The sequence below is a fragment of the Patagioenas fasciata genome, chromosome 38 (assembly GCF_037038585.1).
Source record: "Patagioenas fasciata isolate bPatFas1 chromosome 38, bPatFas1.hap1, whole genome shotgun sequence".
Taxonomy (NCBI): domain Eukaryota; kingdom Metazoa; phylum Chordata; class Aves; order Columbiformes; family Columbidae; genus Patagioenas; species Patagioenas fasciata.
The window spans coordinates 1,504,469-1,523,091 of NC_092557.1; the positions used below are offsets into that span (position 1 = coordinate 1,504,469).

At 60.7% G+C, this 18,623-nt stretch overlaps 2 protein-coding genes across 6 annotated transcripts in view; both read left to right on the forward strand.

The window, feature by feature from the left end:
- The window catches only part of PRMT5 (protein arginine methyltransferase 5), a 37,177-nt gene extending 20,381 nt beyond the window's left edge, over positions 1–16,796 (forward strand). The window contains exons 11-17 of the mRNA XM_065859322.2: positions 1,797–1,919; positions 10,163–10,338; positions 12,132–12,241; positions 13,598–13,691; positions 14,607–14,723; positions 15,487–15,551; positions 16,605–16,796. Of these exons, the coding sequence (XP_065715394.2) occupies positions 1,797–1,919; positions 10,163–10,338; positions 12,132–12,241; positions 13,598–13,691; positions 14,607–14,723; positions 15,487–15,551; positions 16,605–16,757 (838 nt within the window). The 3' untranslated portion in view covers positions 16,758–16,796. The remainder of the gene's footprint in view (positions 1–1,796; positions 1,920–10,162; positions 10,339–12,131; positions 12,242–13,597; positions 13,692–14,606; positions 14,724–15,486; positions 15,552–16,604) is intronic.
- A 313-nt stretch (positions 16,797–17,109) lies between these two features.
- The window catches only part of RBM23 (RNA binding motif protein 23), a 33,385-nt gene continuing 31,871 nt past the window's right edge, over positions 17,110–18,623 (forward strand). For 4 of the 5 annotated variants that reach the window (XM_071801394.1, XM_071801395.1, XM_071801397.1 and 1 more), the window contains exons 1-2: positions 17,110–17,204; positions 17,971–18,012. In XM_071801394.1, coding sequence (XP_071657495.1) covers positions 17,992–18,012 — 21 coding nt within the window. In that variant the 5' untranslated portion in view covers positions 17,110–17,204; positions 17,971–17,991. The remainder of the gene's footprint in view (positions 17,205–17,970; positions 18,013–18,623) is intronic. The other variant, XM_071801396.1, reaches the window with a different exon arrangement.

The following is an 18,623-nucleotide window of genomic DNA, read 5'->3' on the forward strand; positions in this document are numbered from 1 at the left end:
TTGGGACCCATAGACCCCATAGAAACCCCATCTATGGGTCTGCCCCACTGATCTATGGGTCTGCCCCATAGAAGCCCATAGAAACCCATAGAACCCCATAGAGACCCATAGAGACCCATAGGGACCCATAGAGACCAATTGGGACCCATAGACCCCATAGAAACCCCATCTATGGGTCCGCCCCACTGATCTATGGGTCTGCCCCATAGAGCCCATAGACACCCATACGGACCCATAGAGACCCATAGAGACCAATTGGGACCCATAGACCCCATGGAAACCCCATCTATGGGTCTGCCCCACTGATCTATGGGTCTGCCCCATAGAAACCATAGAAACCCATAGAGCCCCATAGAGACCCATAGGGACCCATAGAGACCCATAGGGACCCATAGAGACCCATAGAGACCAATTGGGACCCATAGACCCCATAGAAACCCCATCTATGGGTCTGCCCCACTGATCTATGGGTCTGCCCCATAGAACCCATAGACACCCATAGGGACCCATAGACACCAATAGAAACCCATAGGGACCCATAGAGACCAATTGGGACCCATAGACCCCATAGAAACCCCATCTATGGGTCTGCCCCACTGATCTATGGGTCTGCCCCATAGAACCCATAGACACCCATAGGGACCCATAGACACCAATAGAAACCTATAGGGACCCATAGAGACCAATTGGGACCCATAGACCCCCTAGAAACCCCATCTGTGGGTCTGCCCCACTGATCTATGGGTCTGCCCCATAGAAACCATAGAGACCCATAGAGCCCCGTAGAGACCCATAGACACCAATAGGGACCCATAGAGACCCATAGGGACCCATAGGGACCCATAGAGACCCATAGGGACCCATAGAGACCCATAGAGACCAATTGGGACCCATAGACCCCATAGAAACGCCATCTATGGGTCCGCCCCACTGATCTATGGGTCTGCCCCATAGAACCCATAGAACCCCATAGAGACCCATAGGGACCCATAGACACCAATAGGGACTCATAGAGACCCATAGAGACCAATTGGGACCCATAGACCCCATAGAAACCCCATCTATGGGTCCGCCCCACTGATCTATGGGTCTGCCCCATAGAAACCATAGAGACCCATAGAGCCCCGTAGAGACCCATAGACACCAATAGGAACCCATAGAGACCCATAGAGACCAATTGGGACCCATAGACCCCATAGAAACCCCATCTATGGGTCTGCCCCACTGATCTATGGGTCTGCCCCATAGAGCCCATAGAGACCCATAGGGACCCATAGAGACCAATTGGGACCCATAGACCCCCTAGAAACCCCATCTATGGGTCCGCCCCACTGATCTATGGGTCTGCCCCATAGAAACCATAGAAACCCATAGAGCCCCATAGAGACCCATAGGGACCCATAGAGACCCATAGGGACCCATAGAGACCCATAGAGACCAATTGGGACCCATAGACCCCATAGACACCCCATCTATGGGTCTGCCCCAATGATCTATGGGTCTGCCCCATAGAAGCCCATAGACACCCATAGAGACCCATAGGGAGCCATAGAGCCCCATAGAGACCCATAGAGACCAATTGGGACCCATAGACCCCATAGAAATCCCATCTATGGGTCTGCCCCACTGATCTATGGGTCTGCCCCATAGAAACCATAGAGCCCCTAGAGACCCATAGGGACCCATAGAGACCCATAGAGACCCATAGGGACCCATAGAGACCAATTGGGACCCATAGACCCCATAGAAACCCCATCTATGGGTCCGCCCCACTGATCTATGGGTCTGCCCCATAGAGTTGTGATGGTGCTGGGCGCCGGGCGAGGCCCATTGGTCAACGCCACCTTGCGGGCGGCCAATCAGGCGCAGCGACGCGTCCGCATCTACGCCGTGGAGAAGAACCCCAACGCCGTGGTCACGTGAGCCGCCCCATAGCCGCCCCATAACCGCCCCATAGCCGCCCCATAGCTGCCCCACAACCTCCTCTACCCCACGGCGAAAACCCCGCGTCTCTAGGTGCTCCCAATGCTGAGTTATGGGGCGCGGAAGCTCCGGCTTAGGGGATCTATGGGGCGGACCCATAAGTTGGGGGGCTGCCCCATAGCGACCCCCAAACTCTGGTTTCCCACCCCAAATCTCACCCCAAAGCACCGTTTGGAGCCCCAAAGCCCTCTATGAACCCCATAAGCCCGCCCCATAGAATCTATGGGGCAGCCCCACGGAATCTATGGGGCAGCCCCCCAAGTGCCCCCTGAGCCCCATAGACACCCAATACCCCCCATTACCAACCAATAATGGCCCCACAAACCCCCCATTCACACCCTTTAGAATCTATGGGGCAGCCCCGCGGAATCTATGGGACAGCCCCACAGAATCTATGGGGCAGCCCCACGGAATCTATGGGGCAGCCCCCTGAGCCCCATAGACACCCAATACCCCCCATGACCACCCAATAATGGCCCCCGAAACCCCCCAAACCCCCCATTCCCACCCCATAGAATCTATGGGGCAGCCCCACGGAATCTATGGGGCAGCCCCCCAAGTGCCCCTGAGCCCCATAGACACCCAATACCCCCCATGACCACCCAATAATGGCCCCCAAAACCCCCAGAACCCCCCCAACCCCACCCCATAGAATCTATGGGGCAGCCCCATGGAATCTATGGGGCAGCCCCACAGAATCTATGGGGCAGCCCCCCAAGTGCCCCTGAGCCCCATAGACACCCAATACCCCCCATTACCACCCAATAATGGCCCCCAAAACCCCCAGGACCCCCCCAACCCCACCCCATAGAATCTATGGGGCAGCCCCCAGAATCTATGGGGCAGCCCCCCAAGTGCCCCTGAGCCCCATAGACACCCAATACCCCCCATTACCACCCAATAATGGCCCCACAAACCCCCCATTCCCACCCCATAGAATCTATGGGGCAGCTGCATGGAATCTATGGGGCAGCCCCATGGAATCTATGGGGCAGCCCCCTGAGCCCCATAGACACCCAATACCCCCCATTACCACCCAATAATGGCCCCCAAAACCCCCAGAACCCCCCCATCCCCACCCCATAGAATCTATGGGGCAGCCCCACGGAATCTATGGGGCAGCCCCACGGAATCTATGGGGCTGCCCCCTGAGCCCCATAGACACCCAATACCCCCCATTACCACCCAATAATGGCCCCCAAAACCCCCCCAAATCCCCCATCCCCACCCTATAGAATCTATGGGGCAGCCCCACAGAATCTATGGGGCAGCCCCCCAAGTGCCCCTGAGCCCCATAGACACCCAATACCCCCCATTACCACCCAATAATGGCCCCCAAACCCCCACAAACCCCCCATCCCCACCCCATAGAATCCATGGGGCAGCCCCACAGAATCTATGGGGCAGCCCCACGGAATCTATGGGGCAGCCCCCTGAGCCCCATAGACACCCAATACCCCCCATTTCCACCCAATAATGGCCCCCAAAACCCCCCCATCCCCACCCCATAGAATCTATGGGGCAGCCCCACGGAATCTATGGGGCAGCCCCATGGAATCTATGGGGCGGCCCCCTGAGCCCCATAGACACCCAATACCCCCCATTACCACCCAATAATGGCCCCCAAAACCCCCCCAAACCCCCCATCCCCACCCCATAGAATCTATGGGGCAGCCCCACGGAATCTATGGGGCAGCCCCACGGAATGTATGGGGCAGCCCCCTGAGCCCCATAGACACCCAATACCCCCCATTACCACCCAATAATGGCCCCACAAACCCCCAGAACACCCCCAACCCCACCCCATAGAATCTATGGGGCAGCCCCACGGAATCTATGGGGCAGCCCCACAAGTGCCCCTGAGCCCCATAGACACCCAATACCCCCCATTACCACCCAATAATGGCCCCCAAAACCCCCAGAACCCCCCCATTCCCACCCCATAGAATCTATGGGGCAGCCCCACGGAATCTATGGGGCAGCCCCCCAAGTGCCCCTGAGCCCCATAGACACCCAATACCCCCCATTACCACCCAATAATGGCCCCCAAAACCCCCCCAAACCCCCCATCCCCACCCCATAGAATCTATGGGGCAGCCCCATGGAATCTATGGGGCAGCCCCACAGAATCTATGGAGCAGCCCCCTGAGCCCCATAGACACCCAATACCCCCCATTACCACCCAATAATGGCCCCCAAAACCCCCAGAACTCCCCCATCCCCACCCCATAGAATCTATGGGGCAGCCCCACGGAATCTATGGGGCAGCCCCACGGAATCTATGGGGCAGCCCCCTGAGCCCCATAGACACCCAATACCCCCCATTACCACCCAATAATGGCCCCCAAAACCCCCCCAAACCCCCCATTCCCACCCCATAGGATCTATGGGGCAGCACCACGGAATCTATGGGGCAGCCCCCCAAGTGCCCCCTGAGCCCCATAGACACCCAATACCCCCCATTACCACCCAATAATGGCCCCACAAACCCCCCATCCCCACCCCATAGAATCTATGGGGCAGCCCCACGGAATCTATGGGGCAGCCCCCTAAGCCCCATAGACACCCAATACCCCCCATTACCACCCAATAATGGCCCCCAAAACCCCCCCAAGCCCCCTATTCCCACCCCATAGAATCTATGGGGCAGCCCCACGGAATCTATGGGGCAGCCCCCCAAGTGCCCCTGAGCCCCATAGACACCCAGTACCCCCCATTACCACCCAATAATGGCCCCCCAAACCCCCCATACCCACCCTATAGAATCTATGGGGCAGCCCCACGGAATCTATGGGGCAGCCCCCCAAGTGCCCCTGAGCCCCATAGACACCCAATACCCCCCATTACCACCCAATAATGGCCCCCAAAACCCCCCAAACCCCCCATCCCCACCCCATAGAATCTATGGGGCAGCCCCACGGAATCTATGGGGCAGCCCCCAGAGCCCCATAGACACCCAATACCCCCCATGACCACCCAATAATGGCCCCCAGAACCCCCCCATCCCCACCCCATAGAATCTATGGGGCAGCCCCACGGAATCTATGGGGCAGCCCCCCAAGTGCCCCTGAGCCCCATAGACACCCAATACCCCCCATTACCACCCAATAATGGCCCCCAAACCCCCCCAAACCCCCCATCCCCACCCCACGGAATCTATGGGGCAGCCCCACAGAATCCATGGGGCAGCCCCCCAAGTGCCCCTGAGCCCCATAGACACCCAATACCCCCCATTACCACCCAATAATGGCCCCCAAAGCCCCCCCAAACCCCCCATCCCCACCCCATAGAATCTATGGGGCAGCCCCACAGAATCCATGGGGCAGCCCCCCAAGTGCCCCTGAGCCCCATAGACACCCAATACCCCCCATTACCACCCAATAATGGCCCCACAAACCCCCCATCCCCACCCCATAGAATCTATGGGGCAGCCCCACAGAATCTATGGGGCAGCCCCCCAAGTGCCCCTGAGCCCCATAGACACCCAATACCCCCCATTACCACCCAATAATGGCCCCACAAACCCCCCATCCCCACCCCATAGAATCTATGGGGCAGCCCCACAGAATCTATGGGGCAGCCCCCCAAGTGCCCCTGAGCCCCATAGACACCCAATACCCCCCATTACCAGCCAATAATGGCCCCCAAAACCCCCCCAAACCCCCCATTCCCACCCCATAGAATCTATGGGGCAGCCCCACGGAATCTATGGGGCAGCCCCACAGAATCTATGGGGCAGCCCCCCAAGTGCCCCTGAGCCCCATAGACACCCAATACCCCCCATTACCACCCAATAATGGCCCCCAAAACCCCCAAAAACCCCCCATTCCCACCCCATAGAATCTATGGGGCAGCCCCACGGAATCTATGGGGCAGCCCCACGGAATCTATGGGGCAGCCCCCCAAGTGCCCCTGAGCCCCATAGACACCCAATACCCCCCATTACCAACCAATAATGGCCCCACAAACCCCCCATCCCCACCCCATAGAATCTATGGGGCAGCCCCACGGAATCTATGGGGCAGCCCCCTGAGCCCCATAGACACCCAATACCCCCCATTACCACCCAATAATGGCCCCCAAACCCCCACAAACCCCCCATTCCCACCCCATAGAATCTATGGGGCAGCCCCACGGAATCTATGGGGCGGCCCCCTGAGCCCCATAGACACCCAATACCCCCCATTCCCACCCAATAATGGCCCCCAAAACCCCCACAGACCCCCCATTCCCACCCCATAGAATCTATGGGGCAGCCCTATGGAATCTATGGGGCAGCCCCCTGAGCCCCATAGACACCCAATACCCCCCATTACCACCCAATAATGGCCCCGAAACCCCCCCAAACCTCCCATCCCCACCCCACGGAATCTATGGGGCAGCCCCACGGAATCTATGGGGCAGCCCCACGGAATCCATGGGGCAGCCCCCCAAGTGCCCCTGAGCCCCATAGACACCCAATACCCCCCATTACCACCCAATAATGGCCCCCAAAACCCCCCCAAACCCCCCATTCCCACCCCATAGAATCTATGGGGCAGCCCCACGGAATCTATGGGGCAGCCCCCCAAGTGCCTCTGAGCCCCATAGACACCCAATACCCCCCATTACCACCCAATAATGGCCCCCAAAACCCCCACAAACCCCCCATCCCCACCCCATAGAATCTATGGGGCAGCCCCACGGAATCTATGGGGCAGCCCCACGGAATCTATGGGGCTGCCCCCTGAGCCCCATAGACACCCAATACCCCCCATTACCACCCAATAATGGCCCCCAAAACCCCCACAAACCCCCCCATCCCCACCCCATAGAATCTATGGGGCAGCCCCACGGAATCTATGGGGCAGCCCCCCAAGTGCCCCTGAGCCCCATAGACACCCAATACCCCCCATTACCACCCAATAATGGCCCCCAAAACCCCCCCAAACCCCCCATTCCCACCCCATAGAATCTATGGGGCAGCCCCACGGAATCTATGGGGCAGCCCCCTGAGCCCCATAGACACCCAATACCCCCCATTACCACCCAATAATGGCCCCCAAAACCCCCCCAAACCCCCCATCCCCACCCCATAGAATCTATGGGGCAGCCCCACGGAATCTATGGGGCAGCCCCCCAAGTGCTCTCTGAGCCCCATAGACACCCAATACCCCCCATTACCACCCAATAATGGCCCCCAAAACCCCCCCAAACCCCCCATTCCCACCCCATAGAAGCTATGGGGCAGCCCCACGGAATCTATGGGACAGCCCCACGGAATCTATGGGGCAGCCCCCCAAGTGCCCCTGAGCCCCATAGACACCCAATACCCCCCATTACCACCCAATAATGGCCCCCAAAACCCCCCCAAACCCCCCATCCCCACCCCATAGAATCTATGGGGCAGCCCCACGGAATCTATGGGGCAGCCCCCTGAGCCCCATAGACACCCAATACCCCCCATTACCACCCAATAATGGCCCCCAAAACCCCCAGGACCCCCCCATTCCCACCCCATAGAATCTATGGGGCAGCCCCACGGAATCTATGGGGCAGCCCCATGGAATCTATGGGGCAGCCCCCTGAGCCCCATAGACACCAAATACCCCCCATTTCCACCCAATAATGGCCCCATAGGCTCCCAGACTCCCCCCATCCCCACCCCATAGAATCTATGGGGCAGCCCCACGGAATCTATGGGGCAGCCCCACGGAATCTATGGGGCAGCCCCCTGAGCCCCATAGACACCCAATACCCCCCATTACCACCCAATAATGGCCCCCAAAGCCCCCCCAAACCCCCCATTCCCACCCCATAGAATCTATGGGGCAGCCCCACGGAATCTATGGGGCAGCCCCCCAAGTGCCCCTGAGCCCCATAGACACCCAATACCCCCCATTACCACCCAATAATGGCCCCCAAAGCCCCCCCAAACCCCCCATCCCCACCCCATAGAATCTATGGGGCAGCCCCACGGAATCTATGGGGCAGCCCCCCAAGTGCCCCTGAGCCCCATAGACACCCAATACCCCCCATTACCACCCAATAATGGCCCCCAGGACCCCCCCATCCCCACCCCATAGAATCTATGGGGCAGCCCCACAGAATCCATGGGGCAGCCCCCCAAGTGCCCCTGAGCCCCATAGACACCCAATACCCCCCATTACCACCCAATAATGGCCCCCAAAACCCCCAGAACCCCCCCAACCCCACCCCATAGAATCTATGGGGCAGCCCCACGGAATCCATGGGGCAGCCCCCCAAGTGCCCCTGAGCCCCATAGACACCCAATACCCCCCATTACCACCCAATAATGGCCCCCAAAACCCCCAGAACCCCCCCATCCCCACCCCATAGAATCTATGGGGCAGCCCCACGGAATCTATGGCGCAGCCCTTGAGCCCCATAGACACCCAATACCCCCCATTACCACCCAATAATGGCCCCCAAAACCCCCCCAAACCTTCCATTCCCACCCCATAGAATCTATGGGGCAGCCCCACAGAATCTATGGGGCAGCCCCCCAAGTGCCCCTGAGCCCCATAGACACCCAATACCCCCCATTACCACCCAATAATGGCCCCCAAAACCCCCAGAACCCCCCCATCCCCAACCCATAGAATCTATGGGGCAGCCCCACGGAATCCATGGGGCAGCCCCCCAAGTGCCCCTGAGCCCCATAGACACCCAATACCCCCCATTACCACCCAATAATGGCCCCCAAAACCCCCCCATACCCCCCATCCCCACCCCATAGAATCTATGGGGCAGCCCCACAGAATCTATGGGGCAGCCCCACGGAATCCATGGGGCAGCCCCCCAAGTGCCCCTGAGCCCCATAGACACCCAATACCCCCCATTACCACCCAATAATGGCCCCCAAAACCCCCCAAACCCCCCATCCCCACCCCATAGAATCTATGGGGCAGCCCCACAGAATCCATGGGGCAGCCCCCCAAGTGCCCCTGAGCCCCATAGACACCCAATACCCCCCATAACCACCCAATAATGGCCCCCGAAACCCCCACAAACCCCCCATCCCCACCCCATAGAATCTATGGGGCACCCCATGGAATCTATGGGGCAGCCCCACAGAATCTATGGGGCAGCCCCCTGAGCCCCATAGACACCCAATACCCCCCATTACCACCCAATAACGGCCCCCAAAACCCCCACAAACCCCCCATCCCCACCCCATAGAATCTATGGGGCAGCCCCACGGAATCTATGGGGCAGCCCCCCAAGTGCCCCTGAGCCCCATAGACACCCAATACCCCCCATTACCACCCAATAATGGCCCCCAAAACCCCCCCAAACCCCCCATTCCCACCCCATAGAATCTATGGGGCAGCCCCACAGAATCTATGGGGCAGCCCCCCAAGTGCCCCTGAGCCCCATAGACACCCAATACCCCCCATTACCACCCAATAATGGCCCCCAAAACCCCCCCAAACCCCCCATCCCCACCCCATAGAATCTATGGGGCAGCCCCACAGAATCTATGGGGCAGCCCCCTGAGCCCCATAGACACCCAATACCCCCCATTACCACCCAATAATGGCCCCCAAAACCCCCACAAACCCCCCATCCCCACCCCATAGAATCTATGGGGCAGCCCCATGGAATCTATGGGGCAGCCCCCTGAGCCCCATAGGCACCCAATACCCCCCATTACCACCCAATAATGGCCCCGGAAACCCCCAGAACCCCCCCATTCCCACCCCATAGAATCTATGGGGCAGCCCCACGGAATCTATGAGGCAGCCCCACGGAATCTATGGGGCAGCCTCCTGAGCACCATAGACACCCAATATCCCCCATTACCACCCAATAATGGCCCCCAAAGCCCCCACAAGCCCCCCATCCCCACCCCATAGAATCTATGGGGCAGCCCCACGGAATCTATGGGGCAGCCCCACGGAATCCATGGGGCAGCCCCTGAAGCCCCAAAGACACCGAATACCCCCCATTACCACCCAATAATGGCCCCCAAAACCCCCCCAAACCCCCCATCCCCACCCCATAGAATCTATGGGGCAGCCCCACAGAATCTATGGGGCAGCCCCCTGAGCCCCATAGACACCCAATACCCCCCATTACCACCCAATAATGGCCCCCAAAACCCCCAGAACCCCCCCAACCCCACCCCTTAGAATCTATGGGTCCGCCCCATAGATTCTATGGGTCTGCCCCCCAGGTTGGAGAGCTGGCAATACGAGGAGTGGGGGGCCCGGGTGCGCGTGGTCCCCCGGGACATGAGGGGCTGGGACCCCCCGGAAGGCGCCGACCTCTTGGTGTCCGAGCTCTTGGGGTCGTTTGGGGACAACGAGCTGGCCCCCGAGTGCCTGGATGGGGCCCAGAGGTGTCTGAAATGTGGGTCGGGGGCTATGGGGCAATGGGGGCTATGGGGCAATGGGGCAATGGGGGCTATGGGGGCAATGGGGCAATGGGGGGAATGGGGGCAATGGGGCAATGGGGGGAATGGGGGCAATGGGGGCAATGGGGGCAATGGGGGACAATGGGGGCAATGGGGGCAATGGGGGCAATGGGGGGAATGGGGGGAATGGGGGCAATGGGGGGCAATGGGGGGCAATGGGGGGCAATGGGGGGCAATGGGGCAATGGGGGCAATGGGGGCAATGGGGGCAATGGGGGCAATGGGGGCAATGGGGCAATGGGGGGAATGGGGGGCAATGGGGGGCAATGGGGCAATGGGGGCAATGGGGGCAATGGGGGCAATGGGGGCAATGGGGGCAATGGGGCAATGGGGGGAATGGGGGGCAATGGGGGGCAATGGGGCAATGGGGGCAATGGGGGCAATGGGGGCAATGGGGGCAATGGGTCAATGGGTCAATGGGGTTATTGGTCAATGGGGGTTAATGGGGGGCAATGGGAATCAATGGGGGGCAATGAGGTCAATGGGGATCAATGGGTCAATGAGGTTATGGGGCAATGGGGGCAATGGGGGCAATGGGGGGCAATGGGGGGCAATGGGGGCAATGGGGGGCAATGGGGCAATGGGGGCAATGGGGGCAATGGGGGGCAATGGGGTCAATGGGGATCAATGGGGGTCAATGGGAATCAATGGGGGTCAATGGGAGTCAATGGGGGGCAATGGGGGTCAACGAGCTGGCCCCCGAGTGCCTGGATGGGGCCCAGAGGTGTCTGAAATGTGGGTCGGGGGCTATGGGGCAATGGGGCAATGGGGGCAATGGGGCAATGGGGGGCAATGGGGGCAATGGGGGCAATGGGGGGAATGGGGCAATGGGGGGAATGGGGGCAATGGGGGCTATGGGGGAAATGGGGGCAATGGGGGGCAATGGGGGCAATGGGATTATGGGGATCAATGGGTCAATGGGGGTCAATGGGAGTCAATGGGGGTCAATGGGGATCAATGGGGGTCAATGGGGTCAATGGGGGTCAATGGGAGTCAATGGGGGGCAATGGGGGCAATGGGGTCAACGAGCTGGCCCCCGAGTGCCTGGATGGGGCCCAGAGGTGTCTGAAATGTGGGTCGGGGGCAATGGGGCAATGGGGGCAATGGGGCAATGGGGGCAATGGGGGCAATGGGGGGCAATGGGGGCAATGGGGGGTAATGGGGGGCAATGGGAGTCAATGGGAGTCAATGGGGTCAATGGGACTCAATGGGGGTCTATGGGGATCAATGAGTCAATGGGGTTATGGGTCAATGGGGGACAATGGGGTTATGGGTCAATGGGGGTCAATGGGGGACAATGGGAATCAATGGGGGGCAATGAGGGTCAATGGGATTATGGGGATCAATGGGTCAATGGAAGTCAATGGGGGGCAATGAGGTCAATGGGGATCAATGGGTCAATGAGGTTATGGGGCAGTGGGGGTAATGGGGGCAATGGGGTCAATGGGGTCAATGGGGCACAATGGGGGGCAATGAGGATCAATGGGGGGCAATGGAGATCAATGGGTCCCTATGGGTCTCTGTGGGTCTCTATGGTTCCCTATGGGTCTCTATGGTTCCCTATGGGTTTCTATGGGTTTCTATGGGGCTCTATGGGTTTCTATGGGGCTCTATGGGTTTCTATGGGTCTCCATGGGTTTCTATGGGTCTCTATGCTTCTCTATGGGTTTTCTATGTATCTGTGCTGGTCCCTATGGGTCCCGCCCCACACTTATGGGTCTGCCCCACAGCGGGCGGCGTTTCCATCCCCGGCTCCTACTGCTCCTTCCTGGCGCCCGTCTGCTCCCCCAAACTGCACACGGAGGTGCGGGGGTGCAGGGAGCGCGACCGGCACCCCCAGGTGGGCTATGGGGCAGGGGGGCTATGGGGGCAATGGGGGTCAATGGGGGTAATGGGGGTAATGGGGGCAATGGGGGTAATGGGGGCAATGGGGCAATGGGGGCAATGGGGGCAATGGGGGCAATGGGGCAATGGGGTCAATGGGGGCAATGGGGGTCAATGGGGGCAATGGGGATCAATGGGAGTCAATGGGAGTCAATGGGGATCAATGGGGGTCAATGGGAGTCAATGAAAGTCAATGGGAGTCTATGGGATCAATGGGAATCAATTGGGGTCAATGGGGGTCATTGGAAGTCAATGGGAGTCAATGGGGTCAATTGGGATCAATGGGGCAATGGGGGCAATGGGGGCAATGGGGGCAATGGGGATCAATGGGGGCAATGGGGGTCAATGGGGGGCAATGGGGGCAATGGGGATCAATGGGGGTCAATGGGAGTCAATGGGGGCAATGGGGGTCAATGGGGATCAATGGGGGTCAATGGGGGCAATGGGGGGCAATGGGGGCAATGGGGATCAATTGGGGTCAATGGGAGTCAATGGCGACCAATGGGAATCAATGAAAGTCAATGGGAGTCTATGGGATCAATGGGAGTCAATTGGGGTCAATGGGGGTCATTGGAAGTCAATGGGAGTCAATGGGGGCAATGGGGCAATGGGGGCGATGGGGGCAATGGGGGGCAATGGGGGCAATGGGGGGCAATGGGGGTCAATGGGACTCAATGGGGATCAATGGGGGCAATGGGGTCAATGGGAGTCAATGGGGGTCAATGGGAGTCAATGGGGGGCAATGGGGTCAATGGGGGCAATGGGGGGCAATGGGGGCAATGGGGGGCAATGGGGGCAATGGGGGCAATGGGGGCAATGGGGGGCAATGGGGGCAATGGGGGCAATGGGGGCAATGGGGGGCAATGGGGGCAATGGGGGCAATGGGGGCAATGGGGTCAATGGGGGCAATGGGGGGCAATGGGGGCAATGGGGGGCAATGGGGGCAATGGGAGGGACTGGGAGCACTCGGGGGTTCACTGGTCCTTACTGGTCCATACTGGTCTATACTGCTCATACTGATCCATACTGGTCCATACTGGTCTATACTGCTCATACTGGTCCATACTGGTCCATACTGGTCTGTACTCCTCATACTGCTCCATACTGGTCCATACTGGTCCATACTGGTCTGTACTCCTCATACTGGTCCATACTGGTCCATACTGGTCCGTACTGGTCCATACTGGTCTGTACTCCTCATACTGGTCCATACTGGTCCATACTGGTCCATACTGGTCCATACTGGTCCGTACTGGTCCATACTGGTCTGTACTCCTCATACTGGTCCATACTGGTCCGTCCTGGTCCCCAGGCCCAGTTTGAGACCCCCTACGTGGTTCGGCTCCACAACTTCCACCAGTTGGCTCCTCCCCAGCGCTGCTTCGAGTTCCAGCACCCAAACCCAGGTGGGACCCCCCCCCCGGGGGGCGGGGCTTCCCTGGACACGCCCACAAAGGGGCGGGGTCAGAGGAGTCACGGCCACCGGGGGGCGGGGCCAAGAAAGCACCCCCGGATCTATAGTGGCACTGATTGACCCCCATTGACCCCATTGACCCCCATTGATCCCATTGCCCCCCATTGACCCCCATTGCCCTCATTGACCCCATTGATCCCATTGACTCCATTGCCCCCCATTCATCCCCATTCATCCCTATTGACCCCCATTGACTTCCATTGTCTTCCATTGATCCCCACTGCCCCCCATTGACCCCCATTGCCCCCATTGACTCCCATTGCCCCCCATTGCTCCCATTGATCCCCATTGATCCCCATTGCCCCCATTGACCCCCATTGCCCCCATTGCCCCCATTGCCTCCCATTGCCCCCCATTGCCCCCATTGATCCCCATTGACCCCCATTGACCCCCATTGCCCCCAATTCCCCCCTTGCCCCCCATTGCCCCCCATTGCCCCCATGGCCCCCATTGACCCCCATTGCCCTCATTGACCCCATTGATCCCATTGCCCCCCATTGCCCCCCATTCATCCCCATTCATCCCTATTGACCCCCATTGACTTCCATTGTCTTCCATTGATCCCCACTGCCCCCCATTGACCCCATTGGCTTCCATTGCCCCCCATTGCCCCCATTGCCTCCCATTGACCCCCATTGCCCCCATTGCCCCCATTGCCCCCATTGCCCCCCATTGCCCCCATTGCCCCCATTACCCCCATTGACCCCATTGACCCCCATTGCCCCCATTGCCCCCATTGCCCCATTGCCCCCATTGCCCCATTGCCCCCATTACCCCCATTGCCCCCATTGCCCCCATTGCCCCCCATTGCCCCCATTGGCCGGCCCTGACCACGCCCCCTCCGCAGACCCCGCCCCCGACAACAACCGCTTCACCCACCTCTCCTTCCACATTGGGGTCAACACCGTCCTGCACGGCTTCGCCGGCTACTTCGAGACCACGCTCTACGGGGACATCACCCTCAGTAGGGGCGGGGCCAGAGGGGGCGTGGCCTCGGGGCGGGGCGGACCAATAGCGGAGGGCCTAAGGGGTCAACCTGCCAAAGGGCGGGGCCAACGGGCAAAAGGGGGTGGAGCTACGGGGCGCAATGGGGTTGGGTTGGGGGTGGGAGGGTGGGGCTTAAGGAGAGGGGGAGGGGCTTGGGAGTGGGGGAACCAATAGGGGAGGGTCTCAGGGATCAACCCACCCAATGGTGCGGCCAATGGGGGCGAGGGGGCGGAGCTATGGGGGGTTGATGAATGGGTGGTGGGTTGGGGTCTATGGGGTTGGGTTGGGGGTGGGGGGGTGGGGATTAAGGAGAGGGGGAGGGGCTTGGGGTTGGGGGGGCCAATAGGGAAGGGTGTCAGGGGTCAACTCCCCCAGTGTTGGGGCCAATGGGAGCGAGGGGGCGGAGCTATGGGGGTCAATTGCATTGGGGTCAATGGGGTTGCATTGGGGTCAATGGGGTTGTATTGAGGGGGCGGAGCTTGAGGGAAGGGGGCGGGACTTGGGGTTGAAGGGACCAATAGGGGTGGGTGTCAGGGGTCAACCCCCCCAATGGTGGGGCCAATGGGAGCGAGGGGGCGGAGCTATGGGCGTCAATTGCATTGGGGTCAATGGGGTTGCATTGGGCTCAATGGGGTTGTATTGAGGGGGCGGAGCTTAAGGGAAGGGGGCGGGGCTTGGGGGGCGGGGGCCCCAATGGGAGCGAGGGGGCGGGGCCTCACGCTGACCTTTGACCCCCCCAGGTATCCACCCGGAAACTCATTCGCCGGGGATGTTTTCCTGGTTCCCCATCTTCTTCCCTATTAAGGTGGGCGGCCATCTTGGATTGGCGGCCATCTTGGATTGGCGGCCATCTTGGATAGGTGGCCATCTTGGATTGGCGGCCATCTTGGATTGGTGGCCATATGGGGGCGGCCATCTTGGATCGGCGGCCATCTTGGGTCGGCGGCCATCTTGGATCGGCGGCCATCTTGGATCGGCGGCCATCTTGGATCGGCAGCCATATTGGGGCAGCCATAGTGGGGCGGCCATATTGGGTTGGTGGCCATCTTGGGTTGGCGGCCATCTTGGGTCGGCGGCCATCTTGGATCGGCGGCCATCTTGGATTGGCGGCTATCTTGGATTGGCGACCATCTTGGATCGGCGGCCATATTGGGGTGGTAATAGTGGGGTGGCCATATTGGATTGGCGGCCATCTTGGATCGGCGGCCGTATTGGATTGGCGGCCGTATTGGGTTGGTGGCCATATTGGGGCGGCCATCTTGGATTGGCGGCCATATTGGATCGGCGACCATCTTGGGGTGGCCATATTGGGTCAGCCATATTGGATCAGCGACCATCTTGAGGCAGCCATATTGGATCGGCGGCCATCTTGGGGCGGCCATATTGGGTCGGCCATACTGGATGGGCGGCCATCTTGGATTGGCAGCCACCTTGGATGGGCGACCATCTTAGATCAGCGGCCATCTTGGGGGGACTTTGGGGGTGGAAATGGGGGATTTGGGGCTTTTAGGGTTGGGCGGCCATCTTGGATCGGCGGCCATCTTGGATCAGCCATCTTGGATCGGCGGCCATCGTGGGGGGGATTTTTGGGGCCCAATGACTCATTTTAGGGCCTAATAAAGGGGTCGGGGGGCTTGGGCGGCCATCTTGGGGCGGCCATCTTGTCTCGGCGGCCATCTTGGGTCGGCCATCTTGGATCGGCGGCCATCTTGGGGGGGATTTTGGGGTGAAATGGGGCAATTTTAGGCCTCATGGATGGCTCAGGGGGGCTTGGGCGGCCATCTTGGGACGGCCATCTTGGGGCGGCCATCTTGTTTTGGCGGCCATGTTGCTGACCCATTTCTCCCCCTTTCCGCAGCAACCAATGGCGGTGCGGGCCGGCGAGGAGGTGGGCGTGGCCTTCTGGCGCTTGGCCACGCCCAAGAAGGTGTGGTACGAATGGGCCGTGACGTCCCCAGCTTGCTCGGCCCTCCACAACCCCACAGGCCGCTCGTACACCATCGGGTTGTGATTTGAAGGCTTTTTAACCAATAAAAACCCCTGGAAAGCGGCTGGGGGGGTTTTATGTGGGGGTTGGGATGCGTTTTGGTGCCTTTTTGGCGTGAAAACGGCGTTTTTTGGGTTGAAAAATGAGGTTTGGCGCGGTTCGCAGGCTTCTAGGCCGCAACTAGGCCGCGTTGCCATGGCAACGGCGGGGGGGGGGGCGGAGGAGAGGGCGGGAGCGTCCCCATAGCAACGCCGCTCAGCCAATCAGGCGGCGCGGCGGGGTTGGACCAATCAGAGCGCGGCTCGGCGGCAGCGGGCGGGCGGCGGCCAATGGGGAGGGGGAAAGGGGGGGCGGCGCAGCCAATGGGAGCGCGGGGGAGGGCGGGGCGGGGTTTTAGGGGCCGGCGCCATTTTGGCGGCGAGAGCGGGGCCGCCGCCGTTTGTCGTTGAGCTTTTGAGGGGGGGGCGCCCGGTAAGCGGGGGTTTTGGCGGGAAAAGCGGAGCGGGGGGGGGTGTAGGGGGGTGTGGGGGGGGTGGGGTTGGCGGGAAAAGCGGCGGGGGGGGCGGGAAAAGCGGGGAAAGCGGCGGAAGGGGGGGGCAGGGCGCTTTGCGCATGCGCGAGGGAGCCCCCCCCACCCTTTCCCGGGAGGGAGGGGGCGGTTGAGGAGGAGGGGGGGGGCGTGGTTAAAGGGCGCGGAGCCAATGGGGGAACAGGGGGGCGTGGTTTAGGGGGACTGGGGGGGCCACGTGGGGGTGAGGGCGGCGCGGCCAATGGGGAGCGAGGGGGGCGTGGCTTGGGGGGGGCGCTTTGTGGCTATGGGGGGGCTTGGAGCCAATGGGGAGCGAGGGGGGCGTGGCTTGGGGGGCGCTTTGTGGCTATGGGGGGGGCTTGGAGCCAATGGGGAGCGAGGGGGGCGTGGCTTGGGGGGCGCTTTGTGGCTATGGGGGGGGCTTGGAGCCAATGGGGAGAGAGGGGGGCGTGGCTTGGGGGGCGCTTTGTGGCTATGGGGGGGCTTGGAGCCAATGGGGAGCGAGGGGGGCGTGGCTTGGGGGGCGCTTTGTGGCTATGGGGGGGCTTGGAGCCAATGGGGAGAGAGGGGGGCGTGGCTTCGGCGGCCCTTAGAGTCAATGGGGGCGTGGCTTGGGGGCAAGGGGGCGTGGCCAAGGGGGTAAATGGGGGGTATAGGGGGCAATGGGGGTGGGTGTGAGGTCACTGATGACGTCACTGATGACATCAGCGCCCCCCCGCGTTGAGGCTGATGGAGCCCAATCTGGACCCCGTGAGTAATGGGGGGCAATGGGGCAATGGGGGGAATGGGGGGAATGGGGCAATGGGGGGCAATGGGGCAATGGGGGCAATGGGGCAATGGGGGCAATGGGGATCAATGGGGGCAATGGGGGCAATGGGGGCAATGGGGGGCAATGGGGGGCAATGGGGGCAATGGGGATCAATGGGGGCAATGGGGGGCAATGGGGCAATGGGGGCAATGGGGGCAATGGGGGGCAATGGGGGGCAATGGGGGCAGTGGGGGCGATGGGGGCGATGGGGGCGATGGGGGGAATGGGGGGCAATGGGGGCAATGGGGGGAATGAGGGCAATGGGGCAATGGGGGCAATGGGGATCAATGGGGGCAATGGGGGGAATGGAAGCCAATGGGGGGCAATGGGGATGAATGGGGATCAGTGGGGGGCAATGGGGGCAATGGGGGCAATGGGGGGCAATGGGGGCAATGGGAGGCAATGGGGTCAATGGGGATCAATGGGGGCAATGGGGGTCAATGGGGTCCATGGGAATCAATGGGGGTCAATGGGGATCAATGGGGGCAATGGGATCAATGGGGATGAATGGGGGGCAATGGGAATCAATGGGGGGCAATGGGGATCAATGGAA